At 33.4% G+C, this 27,995-nt stretch overlaps 4 protein-coding genes and 1 pseudogene across 4 annotated transcripts; 2 read left to right on the top strand and 3 right to left on the bottom strand.

The window, feature by feature from the left end:
* Positions 1–1,725: 1,725 nt before the first annotated feature.
* Positions 1,726–2,682, bottom strand: LOC120219545. The gene is made up of 2 exons (XM_039216368.1): positions 2,142–2,682; positions 1,726–2,054 (listed from the first exon to the last, which is right to left on the bottom strand). Exons 1-2 carry the CDS (start codon positions 2,611–2,613, stop codon positions 1,927–1,929), a joined length of 600 nt encoding a protein of 199 aa, XP_039072299.1. The 5' UTR covers positions 2,614–2,682; the 3' UTR covers positions 1,726–1,926.
* Positions 2,683–8,867: 6,185 nt separating this feature from the next.
* On the bottom strand, positions 8,868–9,336 carry LOC120219275. Its single transcript, XM_039216103.1, has one exon. The coding sequence runs from the start codon at positions 9,334–9,336 to the stop codon at positions 8,977–8,979; it is 360 nt and encodes a 119-aa protein (XP_039072034.1). The 3' UTR covers positions 8,868–8,976.
* Positions 9,337–10,876: 1,540 nt separating this feature from the next.
* LOC120219542 (mitochondrial import inner membrane translocase subunit TIM50-like) lies at positions 10,877–13,711 on the top strand. Its single transcript, XM_039216365.1, has 10 exons — positions 10,877–11,209; positions 11,341–11,429; positions 11,787–11,823; positions 12,068–12,129; positions 12,236–12,349; positions 12,424–12,528; positions 12,617–12,715; positions 12,871–13,027; positions 13,215–13,317; positions 13,467–13,711. Exons 1-10 carry the CDS (start codon positions 10,921–10,923, stop codon positions 13,510–13,512), a joined length of 1,101 nt encoding a protein of 366 aa, XP_039072296.1. The 5' UTR covers positions 10,877–10,920; the 3' UTR covers positions 13,513–13,711.
* A 4,647-nt stretch (positions 13,712–18,358) lies between these two features.
* Positions 18,359–20,474, top strand: LOC120219274 (putative disease resistance protein RGA1). The gene is made up of 2 exons (XM_039216102.1): positions 18,359–19,867; positions 19,971–20,474. The coding sequence occupies exons 1-2, from the start codon at positions 18,359–18,361 to the stop codon at positions 20,472–20,474; spliced, it is 2,013 nt and encodes a 670-aa protein (XP_039072033.1).
* A 352-nt stretch (positions 20,475–20,826) lies between these two features.
* LOC120219537 lies at positions 20,827–27,819 on the bottom strand (annotated as a pseudogene).
* Positions 27,820–27,995: the final 176 nt, after the last annotated feature.

Below are 27,995 nucleotides of genomic sequence, written 5' to 3'. Positions count from 1 at the left end.
AGGTTGAGTCTTTCTAGAGTGTGACCGGAAATGGTTTGTGTTTAGAGTGAAAAAATCGACACAATCTGACATAATATTATATTATCTTTTATGTATTTATGGATTATTGAAATAATACTCATTTCTATTTTATTTTTTCAATCAAATTTGTATTTTACCTAATAAAAATGAATTTTATATTTATATTATCCTATTACATAATGTAAAATTATAAGAGTTTTACACAAATGTAAGATCGTTAGATGAGTAAAGCGAATTAATCTCAACCATATAGTTTTACTCATCCAATGATTCTAAATTTATGCAAAATTAAATGAGATTTACAATATGGAAGAAGATCCCAACTTTATATATATATATATATATATATATATATATATCATGTTTAAGTTAAATACGGATTTTAACTTAAAAAATCAGATCAAATTTCAATTTAGACGAGATCCTTTTAAACTTAGATTAGATCGGATACAGGTGAAAAATTTCATCTCAAATTATGTTAAGATAGATTAAAAATCTAATCCGACCCAACTTAACACGTTGTGATCTCCCATGAATTTTCATTTTTAACTTGTTAGTAATTACGGAGAAGATAAACTTTGGAGCATAACAGTATCCGTATCTAACACGGTGTTATGGCACGGATGTAGTCGGTTAGTTGTCATTAATGCCCATCTTAGAGCCAATTATTTGGTTCCAGCCAGCTTCAATGCAAACATTAACGATCAACACTAATTTTCATGGTATTCTATCAACACTGATTTGGTTTGATTTCAACCTTTCAAAGATGAATGGATTCATTCATAGTTTTATTTAATATAAATGCAAGAAGTGAAATTGAAAAGACCTCGTATCGGACAGGAACCATAAAATAAATAGTGGCTTCAGAGTATCTCTTTCTGTATCATTAGGTTAGTTTTAATTTAGATTATTTAATGAGTTGAGTAGTTTGTGAGCTATTCGAACTTGAATTAACATTTAATTCGAGTTGACTCGATTTAAACTCGAACTTGATTCGATATTTTAATAAGTTGAATCGAGCAAGGTCCACCTTCATTTGATAAGTTCTTAAGTAGTTCATTAATTGTTTTTTTAATATTTTAGTAGTTCCCTTAAAATTATTATATTAAAAAAAGAAAGTCTAATTAATAATTATTAATTTACTTATAGATAATAAGAAAGATGCTAAATTATTAATTTATTAATTTTCTAATAAACGAGAATAAAGATACTAAATTATTAGTTTACTAGATTTTACATATAATTAAAAATAAGATAATAATTCTTGCGATCTTAACTAGCAACGCGTCAAGTCGAGTCGAACAATAAATTTATTTAACGACCACGAGTCGAACGCTACTAAACTCGCGATCGACTCACTCGACAAGTAACCTGATTTTTGATTGTTTGATTATCTTCGAAATCAGTTCATGAACTTAATCTTTTATTTCTCTTTAAACATGGATCAATTTTTCCAGAAAATTAGGTTATCAACTCTTTGAATTTTGATCATATATGAACATGCATCTCGTTGGGACAAATGTTATTCCAGCTACATGGATAAGTATTAGTGCATTTCCTTGCAAATGGAGCATGAATTTTAATATTGTTCAATGGATAAACTTGAATGATCGAACTTGAAATGACTTGAATTTAAAAGTAATTTAAATTAGAAATGCTTAATAAAAATTTAAACACGAATTAATCTGTTTTGAATTGAGCCAATCCAAAGCCAACCATCTTCCCTTCAATTGATGACAGGTCTAGACTATTAAAACTACCATTACTGCCGATTATGTATAAAACTATAGTCTATAGGAGAAAAAGAGGAGGGGGGGGGGGAGATATACTAAAGATTTTACAAATATGGAAGCTATATGAACATTATGGAGATTTTGATTCTCCATAATGATTTCAAGATGATGATTAAACCATGACTAATTGTTGTCGAGCTTCGATCCTTAATTCTTCCTTCATCTTTCTAATAAATTCATCGAACTTTTTGTTCAGTTCTTCAGTACTCAACGCTTTATTTCCTTCCATTAGTTCTTCTTCTCCTGGCTCGTACCTTTCACTTTCTTCTTCTTCTCCTGGCTCGTACCTTTCACTTTCTTCTTCTTCTTCTGGCTCGTACCTTTCACTTTCTTCTTCTTCTTCAATTGACCAGTTTAACTGATCTTCTTTATCTTCTTCGAGAAAACCAGCATTTTCTTCTTCTTCTTCTTGTTTTCCTTCCTTCACTGAACTGTTTTCCAAGGCACCTTCCTTCTCCAACAATGGTGTTTCGGGCTGCAAACGAGTTGGGTGAGTTCGAGGAACGCATTCACTAAGATCATGCTTTGATGAAGAAGTGACTCCAGGGTATTTTACAAGGAAAACAAGGAGTCCATTGCAAAGAAGGAATACGATGTTCTTATCTATACTATGGCTAAAGAGCTTGAAAGCAAGTGTATCATGTAAGGTGGAGTTAAAGGAGTAGAGGAAAGGAAACCAATATGGATGAGATAGAAACAAGGAAACAACTGGAACTGAGAGAAGAAACAGACTCGGTTTTCTCTGGAACTGAGTTATGAGCTGACTCAGTGATTGCTTCTGCTTTTCTGTTCCATCCATTTTTGAAATTGAAAATGGAAGAATGTAATGAGTGGTGAGAAATCTATGTTTGGTAGGTTGCAAGGCTGAGAAGCCAAGGGGACTGCCCTTTTATAGAGGAATCAAATTGCTTAGACTTGAATGTAACATTAATTGAATTTTTCAAATATATTTTTAACATTTCATGTATTAATAATATTTAAATTTAAGTTTTAAGTCAAGTGAACCAAACTTCAAATATTCATGTGATTTGTACCAATTGAAAAGTTGGCATATGTAAGGGGTTGAAAATTCCATTTACTTGATGCTTTCGAACTTTCTAGCTATCTACCCTTTGGCTAAGTGTTTACCCATTTCATAGGATTGATAAATGGATCGTATACGTGGCGATCAATTGAAAGGTGGGACAAAATTCATAAACAAGTAACAACAAAATGATTCACGTTCGCATTTAAAAATGATAAATGGGAGAATTATTATTCTTAAAATTTTTAAATTTAAGCAGTTGTATTTGTAAGGTGTGTATGCGTTCTCAAAAAATTAAAAAAGTTAAATATATATTACTTTATAAATACTCAGATTATAAAAAATATTTTATATTTTTTTCAGGATTAAATTTGATGTTACCTCTTCAATTAATGTTTATTTAGTTATTTTGTTGATTTATCTTGAGACATCAAGTTGATTCTCTTTTATAGTAAGCGCTTGTAATTAGGGATGGGCATAGGACTCAGACCCGAACTCAACAGGTTTCGACCCGATCAGATTAGGTTTTTTTAAAAAAGTTTAGGGTCGGGTTAGATTTAGGTATAGAGTGAAAAATACCCGACATGTCTTGACCCGAAAAAAATAATTTTACCTTATATTTTAGGAATAATTACAATAATATTCTCTATATATTATTTTTCAATTAAATCATTGTTTTTATTAAATAAAAATAATATTTTTTATTATTTCGTGTCGATTCGGATCGAGTTAAAATTTTATCTCAAAAAATTGGGTCGGATTCGAGTTGAGTCGGGTTGGCCAAAACCCAACCTAAACTTAACCTATGCACATCCCTACTTGTAATCACCAAAGGTATGCTGTGATTAAATTGTGATGAAGAGAGTTTATTAACATATTATTACTGTTATTTGTATTTTTATGACAGTGTGAATGATTTTGATCTTTTATAGTTAATGACAATGATAGATCAAAGGGATGATTAGGACAATCACCTACTAAAAATTTTAAATTTTACATCTGTCAGTATAATTTTAAATGATACTTTATATTAAATTTGATCCTTGATAATCTCTCGTCCGTTTATTAAAAAATTAAAAGAAAATATAACTTAAACATTTAAAAATCATTTAATCGGATCCATCAAGCAATTTCAATAATAAAATAGAATATTGTTCTTTTTAGAGATTTTGATTTGAACAGCTACGTCTACAAGCAACGGCGGATCCGGAAATATTTATGAGGGTTGACACACATATATTAACAACATAAAAATTTTGAATAGAATGAACATAAATAAAATTTCAGAATGTACACTACCATTAAAATAAGTAACTAACTAAAGAAAATTGAGAACAATATGTGGCTCCACTACTATCTACAGGATGTGTGTGCGTTGTAAATTAATTAAAAAATTCTTAACAAATACTATCTTATAATCACTACATGTACTATTAAAAAATATCATTCGATCTCCAATAAAATGATTTAATGTATATAGTTGAACCGATGAATCAACCCGTTTGTTGTTGAACTGGCTGGGTTCCATTTTTAGAACCATTAATGCCAAGCCATGAAAATATATTTTGCAAAATCGAGTTGATCCCACACTATATCATGTTTTTTTGTTCAATTTTTATTATTGCTTGCATTACATGCTTCATTATGGAACCCCCTCGTTTCCTCTGAAAGTGATGCAAACTTGTTAGCCATGGCAGAGGAGAAAAAAGGGTTGAATTTCATCATTACTTGTGATATGTAATGGTTGCCTTCTTCCCTAAACACCCGATTTAGGGGTTTTTTTTGTTGGATTTTAGATGAAGCTCAAATTGATCAACAGGAATATGTGCCAGCGGTTGAAGTGGATTTGAGAAAAAATTAGGGATTAAGTAGATTTAAGAATGAGAAAATTAATGCATAAGGATTTATAGTGGTTATACTTCTCAACCAAATCTACATCCACTACTTAAGCTTCTCACTTAGGATTTTCTAACAAATTCATTAATTTATTCTTTTTTTTACAGGAAAAAGAGATAACATTTATAAATCCATATCTTTTTAATGGCTAAGATAGAATCGCTCCACTTTTACAAAAGAATAAAAGATGTAAACAATAAAACCTCACAAGATAGGTGTTTACAAAATTAAGTTAACTAAAACACTAATATTTACAAGAGAAATGAAATAAAGAGTGAAAAGCTCTTCTCTTGTGTATGAATGCTTGGACATATGTTCATAACCTTCTTCAAGTTCCTCAACTTGTTTTTATATGTTGGAATGAGCTTGTGGTCGTTTCTAGCTATTGGGGATGTTTTGGAGCCGTTAGGATTATTTTTCTTCAAAATAAAATTGTCCAGACCAGGGAGTATCGGTACTTCCTTTATAATATTTAAATAAAATAGTCGTTAAAGATCGTTGAGCTTGACCAGTATTGATACTGTAAGAACAGTATTGGTACTACGTACTTAGAAAAACAGTTTTGTGCTCAAATTCTAGTTTAATGTGGACTTTGAATTATTTTTGAAAACTTTGAATAAATTCAATCAAGTCCAAAAACATTCTGCCTTAATTTGTTATATCAAAATATAATAAAACATGGTTCAACAATGTCACTTTTTTATATAACAAAATATTTGAAAAACTTGGTTTTAAGAAAATTCACCCTTAATAAAACATTTAATGAAAAAGAGAAATATTTGAAAAATATTAAAGCTCCCCTTTTTTCATTGAGAAATTAAATTTTTCTAACCTATACTTCTCCCCCCTTTGTTATATAAAAAATAATTCAAACTTTTAAGGTACAAAATAACAATGGAGAGTAAGTAATAATTTTAAAATTAAAATCATTTGAAAAATCGAAGTTCCCCCAATAAATGCATTCCAAGAAAACGTTTGACACAAAAGTTTAACACTTAAAAGAATGTTGAATTTCAATGAGATAAGAAAGAAACCACATTAGTAGCACATGAAATTCATTAAATATAAGTCAAATATACTTTATGCAATACCAAATGTTATATTTAAGTGCATCAGCATAAAGCTATCCAAAAATGTTATGCACTTGAAAAATTGATATCAATTGTTAGAGAGATATCATTTGCAATAAATCATATGCATAAATATTTTAAAAAAAATTAAGGTCAAGAAAAAAATTAAAAAAAATTAAATACAACTTAACCAAACACAAACATTATGATGAAATAGAATTTTATAAAAATCATTTTAAAAATGAATGTTCATCATAACATATTTTCAACATACATGAGATATAAAATAACAAGTTATCATTCATGCTCAATACTCATACATACATATAAAAATCAATATGCATCCAATTTACAAAATCAAAATGCTTTAAGGTTAAAGGTTACCCATTCTTCTTTTGTGTGACAAGAGCAATTGAAATCATTTACCTTTATCATCATTGCTCCAACACACCTATAAGAGGCATTTATTTGGATTTTGGTACCCAAATTGCTTTGGATCCTTGAACGTTAGTTTCAATGTCCCTTGTTCCTTTTGAAACTCATACTTGTTTAATTTTAAAACTTTTTCCTTTATTTAAAGGACAAGTATGTTCCAAATGACCATGAAAATGACAATATGAGCATTTTGCCATTTTTAAACGTAATGAGTTGTTTCTAGAATTTTTTTTCTTATGTTAAGCTTTCAAGCTTAACTTTCAAATCAATTTTTTTCTAAGTCATTGATTTTGATTTTTGAAAGCTCTAAATCATTTTTCAAAGTTTCATTTTGTTTTTCAAAATCAACTTTTGCTTTCAAAATCAAATCATTTTCAACTTTAAATATTGAAATTAATTTATTATATTTGGAATTTATGGTCTCAAATTCATAATACAACTCATTATTGGCATCTTGTAACTCATCAAAAGAATATTAATTGAATTCATTTGAGTTAGAAGCTACCTTGGGCTCTTCAAGAGCCATTAAGCACACCACCTTTGGTTCTTCTTTCTTGTTTCCATGGATTTCCTCGAGCTTATTTCAAAGCTCCTTGGCATTTGAACAAGAAGAAACTCCTTCATAGACATCGGGACCAAATGTACAAAACAACATGTGCATGGCCTTGGCATTATGTTGAGCTTTCTTTCGTTTTTGGGCACTTCACTCCTTCGTCTTCTTCTTTGGATAAGAGTAATTGTTCTCAATCATCTCTTATGCATCAAGATCATTGGATTGGATGAATATCTTCATTAATTTCTTACAATGACGTTAATTGGCTCCATTGAAGTATGGATGCTTGTCGATCAGTTGTGAGTCTTCCATGTAGAACGAGCCAGAGGTGGAAGTCATCTTCTCGGTTGTGTCGGAAATGGATAAAGCTTCTTCAAGGATCGTCTCAAGGTTGTTAAACCTTCTAATGAGTCAAGCTCTAATACCAATTGTTGAGATTTTCAATGAAGCTCAAAATGATCAACTGAAATATTTGCCAAGAGGGGTTGAAGTGGATATAAAAAAAATAGGGATTAAGGAGATTTAAGAATGAGAAAAATGATGCACAATGATTTATAGTGGTTTGACTTCTCAACCAAGTCTATATCCTTAGGATTTTCTAACAAATTCACTAATTTGTTCTTTCTTTTTACAAGACAAAAAGATAACATTTACAAATCCCTGTCTTTTTAATGGCTAAGATAGAACCGCTCCCCTTTTACAAAGGAATAAAAGTTGTAAATAAGAAAACCTCACAAGGTATGTGTTTACAAAATTAAACTCACTAAAACACTAATATTTACAAGAGAAAGAAAATAAAGAGTTAAAAGTTATTCTCTTGTGTATAAATGCTTGGATAGGTGTTCTTAACATTCTTCAAGTGTTCTCAACTTATTTTTATATGTTGGAATGAGTTTGTGGTCGTTTCTAGCTGTTGGAGACTAATTTTCTGCAAAATAAAACTGCTAGACCAGGGAGTATCAGTACTCCTTTAATGAGTATCGGTATTTCCTTTATAATATTTAAATAAACTAGTCATTAAAGGTTGTTGGGCTTGCCCAGTATCGATATTATGCTTCATGGTATGGATAATACTGTGTAAAGTAGTATCGGTACCCCTTTGAGTATCAGTACCTATTTTGCATTCTGAAATTTGAGCATTTTGAAAACAACTGGTAGTATCGATACTACTTAGAGAGTATCGACACTTCTCTTAACTTTGGTATTGGTACCACATAAACAGTATCGATACTGTTCATATAGTACCTAGAAAAATAATTTTGTGCTCAAATTATAGTTTAAAGGACTTTGAATTATTTTTGAAAACTTTGAATAAATTCAATCAAGTCCAAAAACATTTTGCCCTAATTTGTTATATCAAAATATTATAAAACATGGTTCAACATTTTTTTTTTGTAAGACCCGAGTAAATTATTTGTTTCATGGAAGCTACTAATTTGCTGGTAAAAGATTCCATATTTCACAATGAACTGAATTTGATATATATATATGGGGAGGATGGAATTACACGTAATATAATTAAGTGTTTTATGTAAGTGGATCATAACCCTATATATAAGCACGAACTAAGCGACATCGATAGTAAAATAATTATTGTTATTCCTTGAGATCTTAGGTTTGAGCATCATGAATGCCAAAAGTATAATGTTAAATGTAAAATGATTGAGAGTATCATTGAACATATATATAAGGAGAGACAATTAAATTATTCAAATTCAATTAGTTTTGACTTGATTTAATATTATATAATTATTAGAAAAATAAATTTTAGGTAAATTTTGTAAACAAAAGAGTTCAGATCATATTTAGGATAAAAAAATATCTCAACTGACATAATTACTATAATCTCTTTATATATATTTCAAGATAAAGTATTATAATGCTCCTAATATTTTTATTCTATAAGCGGTTACGATTTTTATTGTGCCGAAAGGAAATTTTCTCAAATCTCAAAAGATACAATACAAGATTATGAAAATAACTATAACAATATTAGCTTCTTCTTCTTCTTCTTCTTCTTTTTTTGTTAAATGAAGATTAGCTAATTAAACACATACTTTTAATACAAATAATGCTTAGCACACATCAAAATTATCAAGCATAAAAGCATCCCTTATGCAAAGACTTTCTTCACAAAGGAAAACTAATTACGTGACACAATCTAGCAAATAAAACTTATACATATCAAAGTTGATCAGGCCAAAGAAAAGCTCCCATGGCAAATGCCCTCTTCTCATCCACGGTGCTGCCATTAAAGCCGAATCCATATTCTTTCAACAACATGTCGATTCTCCATTCTTCCATCTTCTCGAAATCTGTCTTCGAGAATCGAGGATAATGAACCGGCATTTGGAAGCCATTTGGGTAATCTTCTTTGCTGGTTTTGACGCTGGTAACCCCTCTTTCCCTCTCCTTGCAGCATTTTAAATCTCCATTGATAAGTTCATTACGGCATGATACCACTGCCTTGGTGTGCAAGTCACCGCCATCGGTGTGGCCGAAAACTTCAGTAAACGCAGAACTGAGGAGCCATCTGAGAGCCATTGATAACTCAAAGCTTTACTGCAAGGAAATGGTGGTATTTATACATACATATGAAGAGGCCATAAAGTATTTGCATAAATTGTATCGAGAAAGTTACATGGGAAATATCTGTAGGTTTTATTAAGGTTTTTTTTTAATTAACGCCTTTTCCTGCAAGAAATTGTATGCATTGGCTGATACGAAAGCCACGTCAATGCTTTGCATTAACGTGGTAGTTTTAAGTCGCTTTTGATATTTCAAATTTCCACCTTATTTTAGGGTTGGGTGTAATTAATGTAATTCAGATTTAAAATTTTCAGAATATTTATATTCAATATTCGTATCAAACATTTAATTAGATATACATATAAGAATATAATTTTTAAGAACATATATGTTTTACAATACAATGCATGAAATTAGTGATTCGATTTAGACACCCTCACGTGCTATAATATTTATAAGATTAAGAATTATTTATAATAACCTCTGATTCTCTAACTTCAGTGTGTCTAAATTAATATCATATATGACATATAAATCATTTTCTTTTAATTATATTCAAGTAAACTATAATAAATCACTAAATTTTAAACATAAAATTATAATCACGTTTTTATTTACACATATATGTGTTTTTTAAAGTCTCAACGTATTAATTAATATGATGATTTTAAAAAATATATTTATTATGATATGTTATAGATTGCTTAAATATTTTATTTTATTTTATTTATAATCGTTAAAGATATATTCCATGGATAATGAACATAATTTATTTAGTGAACTAATGCTATGATGTCTCAGTCCTTAGACCCGACTTTCATTCAACTATGAATTACAGAAAATGTTGTGAAAATATAATATTTTAAGTTGCGTCTAACTTAAAATGTTTAAAATGTTTCATTTTTATTGTGCTTATTTATGTAATTATTAACCTTAAATTATTATATTGTACCACAAAACTACCCTTAACATCATCTAATTTTCTTTTCAATCCTAAACTACTTTGTTGTATTCAATAGCCGAATAGCTTTGTTAACAATTGAAGGTCTTGATAGATATATCTCATTTTGAGTCTAAGACAATGAAATAATCCGATCTAATCTAAAATCAAATCGACGATGTCATATTGATCGATCCGAATTATATGATTAATATTGTTAACTATAATTTGGTTATCAGACAACATTAAAATGATTAAATAATCATTCATTTGAAAATTATTTTTTAAATAATTAATTATTAAAAAATATATTCTTTAAATAGACTGTTAGTATTTTTTTAATTATGAAAAACGATAATTTAGATGCTCAACTATGTTATATTACGAAAATAAAATAAAATTATAGAAGAATGAAAACCTTTTGCTTTATGATTAAATGATGATATGGAAAAGAAAAGAAAAACCTAACTCGGCCACCAAACAGCCAATTCTCCTACCCCATGGTAGATTCCAATCAGAATTATTGAGCACCAGCTTCCAAACATTCCCTTAAACCCCACATGTCGAATTCACCGCTCATTAACGGTTTGTAAAACCCTAAACAATGATCAAAATCTCCATCGATCAAAACATCACCAAATCAAAAAGCTTTAATAAAAATGTCTTCGATTGTTCTAAGATCTCGAACAATTTCAAATAATTGCAGTTCTAAGAGCATTTTTCGAAGGGGTTTATGTTCAGGAGTGGTTTCTTCTTCATCTTCTTCGAATCCTTCCAAAGAAACCTTAATTTCTTCTCAATCCATTCTCTCCGATCAGTCGCCTCCTCCTCCGACGGCGCCGGAAACTTCCCCAGAGGTTTCTGGAAGGAAATCTTGGACCTTTCTCAAGTACGGACTCATCGCAGCCGTAACGGGAACTACTGGTTATGCTGGTTATCTCTCTTATAGTAAGTTTTTTCTTTTGTTCTCCTTGAAAGAGGATCGTATCATTTGTGATTTAATTTTTGATCTTTGTATGTGGGGTTTTATAAGATTAAAAAAAAATCCCTTTATTTAAAGAAGTTAATTTGATTTGCAGAGTGTTCATGCGAGGAAGTAGATCATAAAACAAAGGCATTGCGGGCTGCAGCGAGTTATACTCCTAGTGAAGATGCATCTGCTATTGATGTGAGTTTGATTTTTTTTAGAATTTGATTGTTTTTAAATAATTTTCTCCATTTACTTTAGTTGTTTGTTTACTGGAGAATTTGCTTAAGACATATAGATGGTTTAGGTATAATTTGATTGATCATTGAGCCCCCAGGTCATCCTTTATGATCAATTGCTGTAATGCAAGAAATACATCGATGTCTTTTATGTAAGTATGTATGTTAATGTCCTCTAGTATTTGAATGCACATTTGTGATACCTCAACTAAATCTTGATAAATATGATATAGCTGTTGTTTAGTTAGTTTGTTTGAATCCTACGGGAAAAAAATCAGATATGTAAGTAATAATATTTTGTTTTTGGTATTGTTTTCAGAAATATCGATGCTTGCTCTACTCTGCTTCTATGGCAGGTGAGGACCTTACTATGTTTATCTATCTCTTAATGTTTATCTGTTTCTTCTGTATGCTAACCTAATCATTAGAATGATATATTTGCATGACAGGGAGTTAAATTTGCATTTCTAATTTCGTGCCCGGAAATGTTGCTTTTAAAATTTTGGGCTGCTTTACTATTAAGTTTTTCAATGATTGACTTGCTTACGTATTCTGCTTCCACCCCATTTACTTGCGGATTATTTGTTTCTAACATTTCAGTTCCAGCAAAAGCACTTGAATCTTATCTGGATCTCAGGAGGTTAGTGGAAGAACATTTGCTGGTGAGTGTTCTTCTTTCTGTTGTTTTCACTTGAATCCCTATTGTATTTTTCTTCTTTATTTTAGCACTACTTTTTTTAAATAATGTACGTTTATCTTGTATTTCAGGAGTATACTGAACCAACTTCAGATAAGCTTCTCCCTGATTTGCATCCTCTAGAACAGCATGTTTTTACACTTGTCCTAGATCTGAATGAGACGTTACTTTATACAGATTGGAAGGTAAGAATTTAACTTCAAATTGTTTCCCATTTTCCTTCATAGAATCTAAAATGTTCCCTTTTTGGTTGGCAAAGCGAGAGAGAGGTTGGCGTACCTTCAAAAGGCCTGGAGTTGATGCCTTTTTGGAACATCTGGCAAAGTTCTATGAAATTGTCGTCTATTCTGACCAGATGAATATGGTAATTTGATCATTTCCATTGCAACTATCATTTTAAATACATAAATATGCCAGCAAGTAATTTTATTTGTTTGTTTTTGCCTTTTCAGTATGTCGATCCTGTTTGTGAAAGGTTGGATGCTAACCATTACATACGGTATAGGCTATCAAGGGGTGATACTAAATATCAGGATGGCAAGCATCATAGAGTATGTTATAGTTGATCAATTTCCTTCAAAACATTTCTTTTTTTGATCTCCCCTCAGTTTCTGTGATACTATGAGTATCAATTAATGGGACAGCAATTGTAAGAGCAGCTAATTTGGAATTAGTATTCTTGTTAATAAATATTTTGTGATGGCAGGATCTTTCAAAGCTAAACAGGGATCCAGCCAAGATTTTATATGTGAGTGCTCATGCATTCGATTCTAGCCTTCAGCCAGAAAATTGTGTCCCTATTAAACCTTATAAGCTCGACACTGATGATACAGCACTTTTGGATCTTATTCCATTCCTTGAATGTAAGTCTTATGTTGTTGCTTTTCCCTCTGCTAGTCTCCTTTGTTAGAATTTTATGTGCCATCTATGCTAACTAGTGTAGTTGTTAGGGTTCATCATTGATGAAAAGAGTCTCACCTGAATAGCATTTTGTTTAAATGGTTACTATAGTTGTTGATTGTATTACCATCTGTTTTGATTTGTCCACAGATATAGCCCGCAATAGTCCGGCTGATATCAGACAAGTATTGCAATCTTATGAAAGAAAAGATATTGCAAAAGAGTTCCTTGAGCGCTCTAAAGAGTATCAGAGGTGAAGTAGTTTTCTTAATTTGTGTATTGTTATGTAGAAACTGTCTTCAATATGCCATTTTTATGCTTGATGATAATGTTGCTAATCACATCCACTTTAATATATCATCCAATGGCAATCATTCTGAGCCCCGACCCTTGATGACACAGGCGAAAGCAAGAGCAGAAGCAGCAAGGTCGGCTCTGGCGGCGCTGAGGATAGAGTTATGTGTAGTTGATGATGATTACGGATTTTGGAAATAATTCACACAGCAGGATGAATCAGAAGAACGTGAAACACTTTACTGTTCAAGTTTTCCAGTAAAAGCACAATTTTCGGAGAAAGATTATACATTGATGAATACTGCGTCATTTGAATGTCTGAGAAAATAACTTATATTTTTTGCTACAGCTAATATTAATTCAGCAGAAGGAATTATCTAAAATATTAGGACGGGGTGTGTTGATCCGCTCTCAACTCTCAAGATAATGTTCAATTAAATTCAAGTGTGTCATGATTTTATTGTTTCAAAGAGCACGAAATGTCATCTATATGAATGCTGGCGCCTGGCGATTGATGATGATCACATGAAAAGTAAAGAATAATCGTTACGTGGTGAACTGAAAACAATGGCGGCCTAACCCGATTAACCTCTAAGTTGATAATCCATTTTGTTCGAGTAAATTGTATGGCTATTTTGACCAAGCAAGCAAAAATTTTCCGTTGCCGGGATGTTAAGCCGAGTCTCTCGAGTGAGAGCTGAATATCCTAACCAACTAGACTACAACGGATTGTTGCGCTAAAAATTTTCCTTTTCTGGTCAAATCGGTTGTATGTGTTTCCCACACACTGCTTTCCTACCCGTTGCATCAGTTTCCGGCTCAACCCGGATATTTTTTAGATAATTACTTATTTTACTATTTGTATTTATCTTAAAATTTTATTTTTGTCATCTCATATAAACTTTTTCTGTTGTTAATATATATGTGTGATCACCCTAAAAAATATTTATAGATTCGTTGATGGTTCAAACCTATCCAAGGAGAACCCTTTGCAGTGTTAGCGTAATCTTGAGATAAGCACATTGATTATGGATGCAAAAGTCAATTATTATTTTCAACAATCAGATGTTTAACAATGGAAAATGAATATTCATGAAGATTTTACAAGAATATGATAGAAGCTTTTGATCAGAATCAACTTACAGACGCGTTCTGATTGCTTAGCCGAACAACTAGACTAAAAAAATGCTACTAGGTCCCTACGTATGGAAAACCTCATCAAATATCCAACTTTTCCTACACCTTTGCAATGTCAAAAGGTACTAAATAATATCATTATTAAGACCATGAGTGGCACAAAATGAAAAATGATTTTGAGTAATAATTCATTTGTCTATATAATCTCTACAACTAAATACAAATATATATTTATTACAACAATATAATCTCTACAACTACATAGAAATAATATATATATTAAACTAATAAGAAAATATTTTAATATATAAATAAGAAATATAATAAAATTAAAATTAAAAAAATAAGCCTACAAAAAGTTAAAGTATACTAATCCTATTATAAAATCATCAAAAATCACAAACTAGACATTAAAGAATGAAAATAATAGCATACATAAAACGGTTAAAATCTAACCAAATAACTTAGGAAAATAAAAGATGTGAACAAACAACATTGTCCTTGTGTAATTACCATTTTTCTCATAACATACCCCATTACAAAACCAAAACCTCAAACCCAAACAAATTAAACCCAACTCGGAAGTCCAAACCCGAAGTTCAACTACCAAACCCCAAAATACAACTAAAAACCAAATACAAAAACCCAAAACATAACTACCCTAAACCCGATTCGGGCTCAACTAGATCCGACCCGACTCGACCCGAGTCAACCCTAATCTAGCTGGCAGCCGCCCACTGCACCCAACCAGCTTGTAACATCCCAAACTATAGGTTAGTGACTAATTTGAAAAATGTCAGAATTTGATGATTAAAGTAGAATAGTTAAATAGTTCAAAGATTTATTTGAAGATATTTTATGAATTATTACTAGTAATTATTAAATGAAGTAAAGGGTCATTTGATAAGTAAATGATCAATAGATATTTTCTGATGATTTATATGAGTAAAGGATAGGAAGAGTAGAGTTTATCCAGAAAACTCTCCCTTCTTCCTTCTTTTTCTTCTCCCCGTAAGATTCCAAGGCAAAAGTGAGTTTTCTTATTAGTTGATTATTCGTTGATTTTAAGTGTGAGTTTTGATCCTTAGGTGATACTTAAGCTTAAGTAAAGCTTAAGTTTTCTTAAAATCAAAAGATGAAGAAGTTATGAAAGATTAAAGATAAGGAGTTTCTAAATGAATTTTATGGAAAAGAGTTAATAAATTAACTTTGAGATGAAATTTGACTTGTCATCAATAAGAATAAGAAATTTATGAAGTTAGAAAGGATTAATAACAAAGTTGAAATTTTAGTAAGATTCTTAATTTTAAGAATCATGAGGAGATATGGAAGATAAAGATGGTTTATATGGATATAAGTTGATTTAAGTAATGATAGTTGAGTTTAGTGGTATGAAAAATGAATATTGGTTTATTAAATTCGTTTAAGTTATTAACATCAAATTACAAGGTGTAGATATCTGATAATTACCTTAAAATGTATATTTATATAGATTATGAGCCTAAAGCAATTCAGGAACAATTGACAAGTAAGATTGATCGAGGGAAAGACAAGGAGATATAGGTGAGTGCAATTTAATTTGTACTTATGTTATTGAACAAACATTGGCTTGCGATGAGCCAGTGAAGGAGTTATTATGGTAAGAAATGACTCATAATTTGACACCTTAAGTTAGAAACAACCTTTAATTTACCTTAGCTTAATTAGGATAAAATAAGAATTTGTTTGATTGCATTGTTTTTTTAACCTAAGACAATGTTCATTTATTAGGAAATTAACAATATATCCTCGCAAGTATGCTCAGGGGGTGACTACTGGTGATTCCCGAAATAGGTCGACACCATTTTCAAAGATCGCATCATGATTTTCTAAAAACGAGACAATATTTAGTTATTAGGCACAATAGTTGATATCTCGCATTTACACTTGAGAGTGAATGCTATCGGTCTCAATAAACTAATACCCTTTTCAACCTTGCATCCGTAATGATTTTCAAATTAAATAAAGATTGAACTCAACATTTTCGATTTTAAATATAGGGTAATCAACTAGGTACCAATTTTTGGGCGCTTGTGGGGGTGCTAATCCTTCCTCACGTGTAACCGACTCCTGAACCTGATTTCTGGATTTTTCGTAGACCTTAAAATTTGGTATTTTGATAAAAATAAAATGTTTTATTAAAATCACTCGGTTTTTATGGTGTTCCAATCGCACTTTAAATGATTGGTGACGACTCCTCACATTTTGAAAATTCCTTTCAAAGAGAAAACCCCCGAGTCGGTATCGATTTTTTTCTCGCCCTGGCAAAAAACGGTGTCGACACATTGATTAATGATAAACACCATCAACATTGGCCAAAAATAAATATAATGATGACAACATCTTGATTACTGTCTAATGATTTTATCACAACTCAAACACGATCTATATAAGATGATTTCGAGTACCTATCAATACGAGAAAACTAACCCAACAGAAAAAAAAAACGTTAACCAGAGATATTACGTCAGATCCAAAACTGAAAAAAAGAAAAAAAATGCTACAAAAATAAAAAAAATCTATTTTTTATTAAACGAGGAAAAATAAGTATAAAACAAATAATATAAAAATCAATTATGAAAAAAATTGAAATAATGAAAAAAAGGAGAAAAAATTAAAATACAGAAGAACACAATAAGAATTATATCAAAATATAGATAGTAATCGTTTGACCAAAGATGAGTAATATCATTCTTTTATATATAAATAAAAAATCTAAAAAATGAAAATCTATACATCCAGAAAACTTTATATATATATATATATATATATTACAATTTATATGCAATTAAAAGTTATATTCTTTATTACATGATTGGCAGGACTAAAAAATGAAACACAACATGCAGCCATATCAATAAATTAATTACTTCATGAGCGTGTTGGCTTAATCAACAAATTTATCGCAAAATGAAAATGATTGGCTTAATCTAATTTTCCTTTTGTTATTGTCAAACTCTATTCTACGTTTAATAATTCAGTTGAAAGAAAAAGTCTTATCCAAACCAGAGTTGACATTTTCATCCTTTATTACTATCATCGAGATTCACGAACGATCGTATTTCCATATTAAAATTACTTCGGTATAACTGACCTAAACAAACACTAAACTAATATATATATAATTGGTTCAAGTGGTAAGTGATTTGATATCGTTTTAGTAAGTTTCGAGATTGAGTTCTTGTGTATACAGAAAATTCATGCTGCGAGACTCACCTACCAAAATTAAGTGTACACTGAATTTTGTAGTAGGATTAATGATTTAAAGATAAATCTTTAACAAACATAAAACAACTAGTATACTTCTATTTTCCTTTAAAAATTATATCTATAATTTAATAACGGTTAACTGATAGTTAATAATTTCTCAAAATTCATAATCGTCATTGTAACTATTAACTGTTACTAAACCTATAAAATATAATAAATATATCAATATATTACGGTTAATTGTTACAGGTTAACATGTACCCCTAATTAAGATCATAGTTATTGGAAGAGCACATGGAAGGTAACTCTCCTTCAGCCAAATAAATATAATCAAAGTCCACCAGCACCTTCTATGTCTTTTCCTTGGAGAATAAGAAATGGTTCTAGTCGTTAGAGCGTTTGACGATCCAATTTGATGATATTTATTGTAAAATACCCTCCAAGACTATTCAACTATGGAATATATATAATCGTTGATGATCTACAACCACAAGATAATTTGCTCAAAGGCAATGTCGATATATTGCTGAAAGAAAAGAGAATTTTTTTGAGTGCTTCAATTTCATTAAACAATTTGCCTCTCTTCATTCTTTCTTTGTTCTCAGAGATCAATTATGGCAGAAACGTTTTTGGCCCCTATTGCATTAGGGGTTCTGGAGAATCTATTCCGCCTTATAGTAAACCAAGCTCACTCGATCTTCTTTGTCAACTGGGATTTGAAGAAGCTCAGGGAGACCCTGAGCCACATTCAAGCTGTGCTTTTCGATGCCGAGCGGCAGCAGCACCAAAACGAGAACTTGCGTCTCTGTATGTGGAAGCTCAGAGACATCTTTTACGATGCCGAAGATGTCATCGATGCTTTCAAGTGTGAGGCTGTCCGCCAACAGGTATCCCAACATTCCGAGCTCAGCTTCCAGGGCCGACTTTCTGCTAAACGCTGCCACGGTACGTTCTCTTTGACAATGGCTCGTAAAATCAAAGGGATCAATCAGAGGCTAAGCGAACTCGCCCCCAAGTGGGATAGCTTTGGCCTAGCAAAGTGTAGCGACGACAACCGGCATGTATTTCACAGAGAGACTCACTCTTTCGTTAACTCTCGGGATGTCATTGGTAGAGAAGATGATAAAAAGAAAATTATTAATCTTTTGAAGAGAGCAAGTGACCCTGTGATTCCTATTGTTGGAATGGGCGGTCTCGGTAAAACCACGGTCGCTCAATTGGTGTACAATGACCATAAAGTTACTCGTCGTTTCCAACAGAAGCTGTGGGTCTGTGTTTCGAAGGAATTTGATCTTCCAAGGATGCTCAAGCTGATGATTCACTCTATTAACAAAGAAGAAAGATGTGATCATTCGGCACTTGATGCCTTGCAAAACTGTTTACGAAGTCTTCTGAAGGATAAGAAGTTTCTGCTCGTTCTTGACGATGTCTGGAATGATAATCAAGAAAGATGGGTTGAGTTCAGAAATATATTGATATCAATGGATGGCTGGTCTAAAAGTAAAATCATTGTGACCACTCGAAGTTTGACGGTTGCCAGGATAATGAGTTCATACCCCCCTATAAAATTGGAAGGCCTCCCTCATGAAGTTTGCTTGAACTTGTTTAGAAAATGGGCTTTCAATGATGGTGATGAGAGGCAACATCCGAATCTCATGAGAATTGGGGAGGACATTGTGCGAAGATGCAAAGGAGTTCCTCTGGCGGTTAGAACATTGGGAAACCTACTACATCGGAAAACAAATGAATCTAATTGGATCTCTGTAAGAGATAGTGAAATGTGGAGACTTCGGCAAAGTGAACATGGTATTTTACCCGTGTTGAAGTTGAGTTACGATCATTTGCCGTCTCGTTTGCAACGATGTCTTGCTTTTCTGGCATTGTACAAGAAGGATGAGATTTATCGTAGTCAGGAAGTCATCCAACTTTGGATGGCAAATGGACTGCTTGAGCATCCCATGGAAAACCAAGAGTGGGAGGCTGTTGGTGATCGGTATTTGGATGAATTACTGTCAAGGTGCATCATCCAGAAGGAGAAGGATTATGACACTTATTTTGCCTTTAGAATGCACGATCTGTTCCATGATCTTGCATTGGAAGTGTCCCAAAAGGAGTGTAAAACGGTGAGTAGCCAAACAACCGTCGATGAAAATGTTCGACATTTATCAATTTCTGATGACAAGCTAGAAATGGTTCCAGAAGACTTGAAGAAACTAACAACGTTAGAACAGTGATCATCCAGGAGGTGTCAAAGAATCAAATACTATTGAGGAATCTCTTATAGATCTTTGTGTCTCCAAATTCGAGCACCTGCGAGTACTTCGTCTACGTTCTCAGGCATCATTGACAGGTTTACATAAGGACATTGGTAAATTGAAGCACTTAAGAGACCTCGACTTGGCCGGCTGTCATAGTATAACGGAACTGCCGAGATCCTTCTATGAGCTCCGGTTGTTGCAAAAGCTAAGAATGTCGGGAATTCCTTTGAAGAAATTACCTAACCGCATGAAATGCTTGATTGAGCTGAGATATCTAGAGATAACTATTAAAGCTAAGCATTTGACAGAGATTCAAAAAGGATGTTGGCCTTGTCTTCAATACTTGGGCTTGATCGACTGTGACAATTTAGAATGTTTACCAGAAGGACTGAAGCATCTTACATCACTTCGAACACTTGATCTCTTGGGTTGTTCTAATCTTGTCTCGTTGCCCAGAAGCATGAATTTCTAACCAAATTAGAAGTCCTCAGTATATCTTCATGCAAGAGAATCAATTTACAAATGGAACTAGAAGAGGATGATGTAAACCTTCAGTTGAGCCTCAAAACTTTCTCACTCTGGGATTTGGAAGAGTTGAAAGATTTGCCAGACTTGCTTCTCAAAGGATCTTCTTCCACTTTGCGGCGAATACGAATTCAAAATTGCAACAACTTTGAAGTACTACCAGAGTGGCTGAAAAATCTCACTTCACTTCATGAACGTGAGATTCTTGATTGCCCAAAATACCACTCTACACAAGGAAATGGACTGGACCGGAGTCATTAGGCATCTACATGGGTGAAAAGTTGCTTAATGGCTTGATGTTATAGAAAGAAACTTTTAATTTATAATACTTGTTCACACCTTTTCTAAATGCAATAATCTAACCGTCAAATACAGTAATTTGTTTTCAACTTAAATTCTCAACCACTGCAATAACGAATAACTAGAAGCACAGGTCTTTCTTTCTTTTCTTCTCCCTAGTTATTGAATTTCGAACTGAACAAAAAATTTGTTTCCTGCAAATCTTCGGGCTGATCGGATCCATCCGTTCAACACATAAGCTCCGATGGAAACCAGCATGTGCAGATGAACTTACGACATACCGACAATGAATCCCTGTTGGATTGAAGTAAAACAGAATCAAAAGCAAATGTTGATGAGTTTCAAGTATTCCATAAAGAAAAGAAGCCCATAATTCGGACACCGTTAACACCAAGACCAAGAGGGACTAAAGAACACCTCCCGAGAAACAGCTTTTCTCCAACTAAAGCTAGATTTAAGAATTATACCTAATGAAAGGAGCATAGTTATTCTTAAGTTCAAGAAGACTTGACGAAACGTAGCAACATCCGAAACAATTACCTGTAAATCATCAGTTTTGCTGGACTTGTCGGTGTATTTGCATTATCCAATTGACATAGCTAGTGGTACCACCCATCTGGTCCTCGATAAGATTACCAAGTAGCAGCAAACCTTCCCTCGGTTGTTCGCCTTGTCTTACAAGATAAGGAATTGATAATATGACTGGTCACTCTCTCTTAGTTTCTTCAAATCTTCATCAGCCTTCTCGACATTTCATTATCCTGCTCGGTAAGAATAACCTGATTTTAAATCAACAACATGAAGAACCAGTTACGAACTCATCACGGGGCATGCCAAGGAAAGGTCAAAGGAATTGTCAAACAGATTAACTTAAAACAGCTACATCGTGGTCAGCATTTGAAGAAAATCTTGTATATGTTGAATACCGACAATGATCAGTTTTCTTTACACATTAAATGGTCACTAAGACAGCTTAAACCTATCATATTCAACAAGCTTGAAACTATTAAGAATATAGCTTCATCAAGAAGATATCATACCCTTGATAATTCGGCTGCAAAGTCTGATCCGAGTAAATTCTTAGCTATATCTGGCGATAGCATTCTACCAAACCAAATAACAAAGCGGAAACCATCATCGTATATATAAAGACCTCTTGAGTCTAGGCATTCTGCAACCAAAGGTAACCTCTTCATGATGTTTTTGAAATCGTCATCAGCTTCAGCAGATGGCTGAAATATGAGACAAAAGTGATGTTCAGGTGCAAGCTCAACATCCTTATTGAAATATTTTAAAGGTTTAAAAATTTTCACCTTCAAAAGATACTCATCAATTCGAATCAAGCTGGGATATAAAAGCTTCAACAGCTTTTTAACAGGTAATGCCATCATCGTGAAACCTGCTGCACAGCGTTCATCAAGCTGAGCATCGGCATATCCTCCTTTTAGAGGTACTGATTTAGAGAGTGCTAATCCATACAAACATAAGAACTTCAGAGACTCTGGATAAATCATCCTAGTTCCCAACCTATGCTGCACAGCATAGAGATTGCGGTATTCTCTGAGTGCTTTTACGATCCTTAGCTGCAAAGAATTTCTAGCATCTTCAAGTTTACTGGTCAAAGTTCTCTCAATTGCTGCAAAATATCAGTTGGTTAGAAAATAAAAGAATCCGCTGAAACTAATATCCACAAAAATAAATAGCATCTATTGTAAAGGGCTTTTGATTAAGTTTTACCTAATCTACAAAACAAAGAAACAATGGCACCAGTGTCAGCCTGGCGGTACATCTCCCCCAGATCAGTAACAACGGGTGCAGCTGCTGTATGTACTCTGATACGCCTCTCTCCACAAGATGCGGTATATCTTTAAATTGTTAAAGAAACATCAGTAACCCATATCCTTTTTCCACTTATAAAGGTACCAGTTTCAGCCAACAAGGGAATAACCTAATAAATTAAAACTGATATAATAAATGAGCCACTTGAAGGATACAATAAAGCGACTTGGAAATACACTGTTTGAGTTGTCAACAGTGTCTCCTCAAGGGATAACTGCATTGCATATGCTTTATCACAGTCCACCGCTGGAAGTGCTAGTAAATCTGTGGACCTCAGCATAAAGTTGCCATGATATGTAGTAAACCTAATCCCTGGAGCGAAGTAACAAATTAACATGAATCAATTGCTTCGTTATCGAAAATCATGGGAAAAGATAACACAAGTTACAGTAAATATTAATAGCATTTTATATAAGACTTAGCCCATGTCACAACATATAGGTGGAAGGAGAAAAAAAAACTCATGTAGCCAACCCAACTACATTGGAATTATGGCTTAATAGCATTCACTTACAAGTATATAAACAACAAATAAAAAGAATCTGCAGACCTTTTCCACATCTTATGCGCATAACTGCTTCCCAGGCTGTTTCCCTAGTGAGATCTCTGGCTAATTCATGCCTCAGCTTCTCTCCATGAATGCCTGATTGGAAGCTTGGATAATAATACACTTGACCTCCAGTATATTTTGCCAGGGTTCCTACATTGAAATTCATAAAAGAGACATCAAGTATTACTAGAAGCTCTTATAAACATCACATCATCTATATCAAAAAGTGCAGTGTTTTTTTCACCTAATGAAGCTATGTCGGTGTATTTGTCACTGAAGGCATAAATATTAATCCCTATCTGGTACTTTGTAAGATCAGCAGCCATTTGCTTGTAGAAGGGATCTTCTGGTAATCTTAATATATGTTCCTTATCAGTTCCATACACACGAAGATCATCTCCACGCAACTTCAAGCGCCCAACTCCCAGGGAAGGCAATGAGTTCTGGAATATTAGCAGCTTTCCCCCAAGTTGACTCTACAGTAAATAGGTAGTCAAACCAATATACAACACAAACATCAGCAAGAAACTAAAAAGAAAGATATCATTGGTAAAGGCTAATAGTAGAAATGGTGGAGAGAATATCATACCATAACCATGAATGCTGCCTTAAGTGCAGGACCAAAAGCAGATTCCACATTCACGTTGTCCTGAAACATGGAGGGCAAACTATCCAGGAATGTTTCAACCACATTTCTAGATTCAGACAAATTAACAAGGAGGTCATCTGGCAATGGCACAAATATATCATCCAGATCTGAAACCACCATCATTTGAGGCTGTGTAAGAGATGACTGCAAAGACCAAAAAAACACACAAGTTTTATTGGAAGTACTTGACTGAAATGGAGAAAAATCTTATCTAAGAAAAACATTTCCACATCTCAGGAATCACTTGCCTTCATATTGTAAAAATGAATGGTGCTATCGTAAGTAATGAAACCAATCTGTGTTCTGGGGAAACCAGGCAGCTCATCCAAACATGAACGTATAGTTTGAGCAACAACCTAACAGATACATTATAAGTCAGCAGAAACCATTACACGGATATACAATGTAAGGAGAAAAAACAAAAGGGGAAGAAGAGCAGTGTGGCCTATCAAGGTACATATTATCACAAGAATTTAATCAAGTATGATTGAAAAATGCCTAGAACAACCAGGATGAACAATCAGCTAAACAAGTTTTACTCTTTCCAACAAACCCTGTAATAAAGCATCAAGGTTAACCTATATTTCTCTACGGATTTCATGGCAAGGCAAAAGATTCTTGCAAACCTTACTTTATAACCATATTTGAGACCAAGTTGTGGCAAAGACCGCCCATTTACCACTTTCAAAGCGTACAAAATATATGAGACAGACACTAGATAACCCAAGCCAGCATTTTATGCAGAATACCAGAACAATATTGAGCACCAATAGCTGATCAGAAACAGAGCAACCTCCTCAACTGTACTTCACATGTTCTTAATTCACATTACAATTAGAAAAAAAATGCCTTTATAAAATTCCTATTAGAATAACACAATGCTTTATTACAACAAGTTATGGTAAATAATTAACTGCCTTAAAGGAAATGCTTACCTCAATCATACCACTTCTTACTGCAGATATTGAAACATCAATGAGAAAGAAGTACAGTGGCGGCATTGGAGGTCGCACCATGTATTCAGTCGGTGCAACAAATTCCACACTGCCTTTTATAAGCTCGGGCCGCTGATCCAAGTCAATTCTTCTTCCAGTAGCATCCAAGTTGGCAAAATATTCACCAGGAACTGAACATGGAAGTTGAATCAATAAGCATATGCTTTGTAATTCTAACTATTAAAGAGATCTACCCAGGAAAGAAAACCAATAGGATGCAACATAAAATAAACAAAAATTACATTGCCAATAAAGAACAGTTAGTTAACATGTAATGTGAAACCCCACACCACACCTATCATTAACTCAGAAATGCAAAATGCATTTTGCACTTTACAGTGAGTTGAGAAAGTTAAAAGTAAAGTTAGGAAAGATGCCCATAACAATCAAGCCTGAAGAAGACCAATATATTTACTGCAAGTCAATAAAAGTGAGTCACGGCAACATGGCCCTCCAACAATATTTGACATTCCAAAAACAAAAGAAATGCATAAAAGACAAAGAATGCACAGCATCGAAAATGAAGCCATAAATATCAGTCACAACTAGAACGCTTGATGTAACTCATTGCACTTTCAACAGTTGAATTATACATATGTTTCATGAGTCAGTTGAGTTTACCATCGTTTAGTAAAGAACAAATGTTGCACCGCCACTTTCTTCCAGCATCTGTAAATGTGACATAGGGATTCACATAAGTGCGACATCTTCTACAACGAATAATACCAGTAGAAGTGAAATTAATTACTGGTACTTCCTCCTGTACATAAAACAACAGTAATTGACAGGAAAAAATAAGTCTTCAAGAAAATAAAGTTACTAAACACCTACAAGTAAATTATTATTGATTCTTGAGATACTTACCCCTTCAGGAGCTTCTGCAAGAGGGCAAACAACTGCTCCAAGAGGCAAATGCCATCTTGAAAGTAAAGACTGGGAATTTGGTATAGCACTTGTAGTAAGCCGTAGGTATCTTGGATCGCAATTCATGGGATACATCTCAAGAAAAGAACTTGGCACCTCATCACCATCCAACGGCCTAGGAAGTGTTCTATGATCAAATGCTGGGTCAATTGACCCAGGCACAGATGCAACAGAGAGTGAACTAAAATCTTCTGTCAAGCTTTGACGCTGCCGATAGGAGGTGCAGAGCCTGGATGTTGCATGTGGTCCCTTGATTGGTAACCCAAGTTGGTTGCTACTGGTGGAGGACCATAACTTCCCTGCTGGCTAGGAAAGGGAGAAGGCGGTGCAGGTGGAGGCATAAAACTTCCTTGCTGAGCAGGAAAAGGTGGTGGTGCTTGTGAAACTGCAGGCTGCTTGTTTGGATATCCAGGAAAAGGTGGCTGGAAATTGGGTCTAGGCCCTGATAACGATGAATCGGATGGAGGTTGAGGAACATTCATACTGGGTAGAGGGAAATTTGCATTTTGTGGTGGAGATCCCATTGGCACAAGTGGTACTTGTGTCTGTTGTCGGAAAGAAGGTGGCGGCACTGATACTTGAGTTGCAGGAGGTTGAAATGGTGGCTGGCCCACAGGTGGTGCACGATTAGGGGGAATTTGGGCAGCTGAAGGAAACGGATGTGTTGGAAATTGATGATAAGGCATCCCAAAAGGTGGGACAGGTTTTATGGGTGGAGATGGAACTGATGGATCACTAAAACGAGCAGGTGGGCTAGGTCCAGCTGCTGAGAAAGGCGTCATAGTCGGGGGTGCACCAGGTGAAGTAGGTCTAAAGTTGCTGCTTTCTGATCCTGCCAAAGGACCAGATGATGAAAAAGGCCTCACAGTAGGAGGAGCAGAAGCAAAAGGGGTAGAGGAAGGTCTCATGGGAAAACTCGGACGACCAGGGTTTTCAGTCCCCATTATTATCAGTAATATGACTGAGTTTGTTATTAATAGGCACTCTTATATCTAAGCCTGCCAGGAGAAATAATATCACAATAGTGAGCATTCACAAAAGAAAATTTATGAAAGAAGTACATTTTAGCTGAATCACCCAGAAAAAAAAAGCAAGATTTTTCCACAGACATCACCAATGATTCTGTCAAGAATCAAGCAGCACCATACGCACCAAGGAAAACTAAATATTTCAAATTCACACTTTTTTCGTAAACATTACCATGCTCATTAATTCCATGCATCCAGCAAAAGGAAAAATATTACAACCGCCTCCATGAATTTACAGCAAAATTTAAATAAGAATACCGCTGATTCAACCTGCACTCCTTCTGGCCACACACAAACAAAAAAAAAATCAACCATATCCTTGAGTCTAAGGCAAAAGTGTTATATAAAAGCATAACCCGAGTTGATAATTAACTTCCAAATAGCAAATACCTAAAATATAATGATTAAAGATCACATATAACATAATTGAACTCAAAAAGTTTGATTTCTTTATTTTAACAAAACGTTATTCAGTTTTAAGCATTTTATTTCAGTTTTAAGCATTCAATATTTGCATCACAACTGTTATCCACAGTTTAACAATCCAAAAAAAATCATGAACACCCTAGAACAGTCTAAATTCAATTCAACTAATTCCCAAAAAATCCAGCTCCTTCAATTCAGTACTAATCTAAATCCAAACAGAAAAAGAAAGCAGTTGAAATTTAAATTTACAATCATCCCTAAACTGAATTTAAATCAACTCATCCACAATTCAAATCCTTTTACACTAACTTAGCTTCAACTTTGACTAAAAATTTTATTCTCTTTCAAAAAACTCAAAACTACCTTTCCCAAAACAATCAAATCCTACCAAAAAAAACTAACCGGCGTCGTATTGAATGGCTTACACCTTCAGCGGCAGGCCGTCAAAGATCTAGACGATGATTTTGAAGAAACTGCGGATCAAATTAAAAAAACGACGGCTTCGTGAAGGGATTTGTGGAAGGCGAGATCTAAAGATAGAATGAGAACTTGCTTTAGGAATTGCAGATCGAGGAGAGAAAGGAGGTTTAAAAATAGATAAATAATAATAATAAGGTAATTTTACGTCGTTTTTCTCTTATTCTTGTTCTAATGGAGTCGTTTTGGACAAGCTGGGGGTATATTATTTTATTTGACAATTCTCTGTTCTGGCTTGGCTGGCCTGCTCTCAGGAGTCGAGTATTTTTTTTTTTTGCCC

Source organism: Hibiscus syriacus, unplaced genomic scaffold, assembly GCF_006381635.1.
Source record: "Hibiscus syriacus cultivar Baekdansim isolate YM2019G1 unplaced genomic scaffold, ASM638163v2 tig00110206_pilon, whole genome shotgun sequence".
NCBI classification, from domain to species: domain Eukaryota; kingdom Viridiplantae; phylum Streptophyta; class Magnoliopsida; order Malvales; family Malvaceae; genus Hibiscus; species Hibiscus syriacus.
The sequence above is the reverse complement of the archived record's forward strand: the minus strand, read 5'-3'. Positions and strand labels throughout refer to the sequence as shown.

What these genes read in the sequence shown, in the direction of transcription:
- LOC120219545 (XM_039216368.1), bottom strand. Translation starts at nt 2,613, where the DNA reads ATGGATGGAACAGAAAAGCAGAAGCAATCACTGAGTCAGCTCATAACT. An exon ending in AATTGAAGAAGAAGAAGAAA is followed by an intron (nt 2,055 to 2,141) that starts GTGAAAGGTACG and finishes ACGAGCCAGGAG; the next exon opens with AAGAAGAACTAATGGAAGGA.
- LOC120219275 (XM_039216103.1), bottom strand. Translation starts at nt 9,336, where the DNA reads ATGGCTCTCAGATGGCTCCTCAGTTCTGCGTTTACTGAAGTTTTCGGC.
- LOC120219542 (XM_039216365.1), top strand. Translation starts at nt 10,921, where the DNA reads ATGTCTTCGATTGTTCTAAGATCTCGAACAATTTCAAATAATTGCAGT. An exon ending in TGCTGGTTATCTCTCTTATA is followed by an intron (nt 11,210 to 11,340) that starts GTAAGTTTTTTC and finishes TTTGATTTGCAG; the next exon opens with AGTGTTCATGCGAGGAAGTA. An exon ending in TAGTGGAAGAACATTTGCTG is followed by an intron (nt 12,130 to 12,235) that starts GTGAGTGTTCTT and finishes CTTGTATTTCAG; the next exon opens with GAGTATACTGAACCAACTTC.
- LOC120219274 (XM_039216102.1), top strand. Translation starts at nt 18,359, where the DNA reads ATGGCAGAAACGTTTTTGGCCCCTATTGCATTAGGGGTTCTGGAGAAT. An exon ending in CCCAAAAGGAGTGTAAAACG is followed by an intron (nt 19,868 to 19,970) that starts GTGAGTAGCCAA and finishes TAACAACGTTAG; the next exon opens with AACAGTGATCATCCAGGAGG.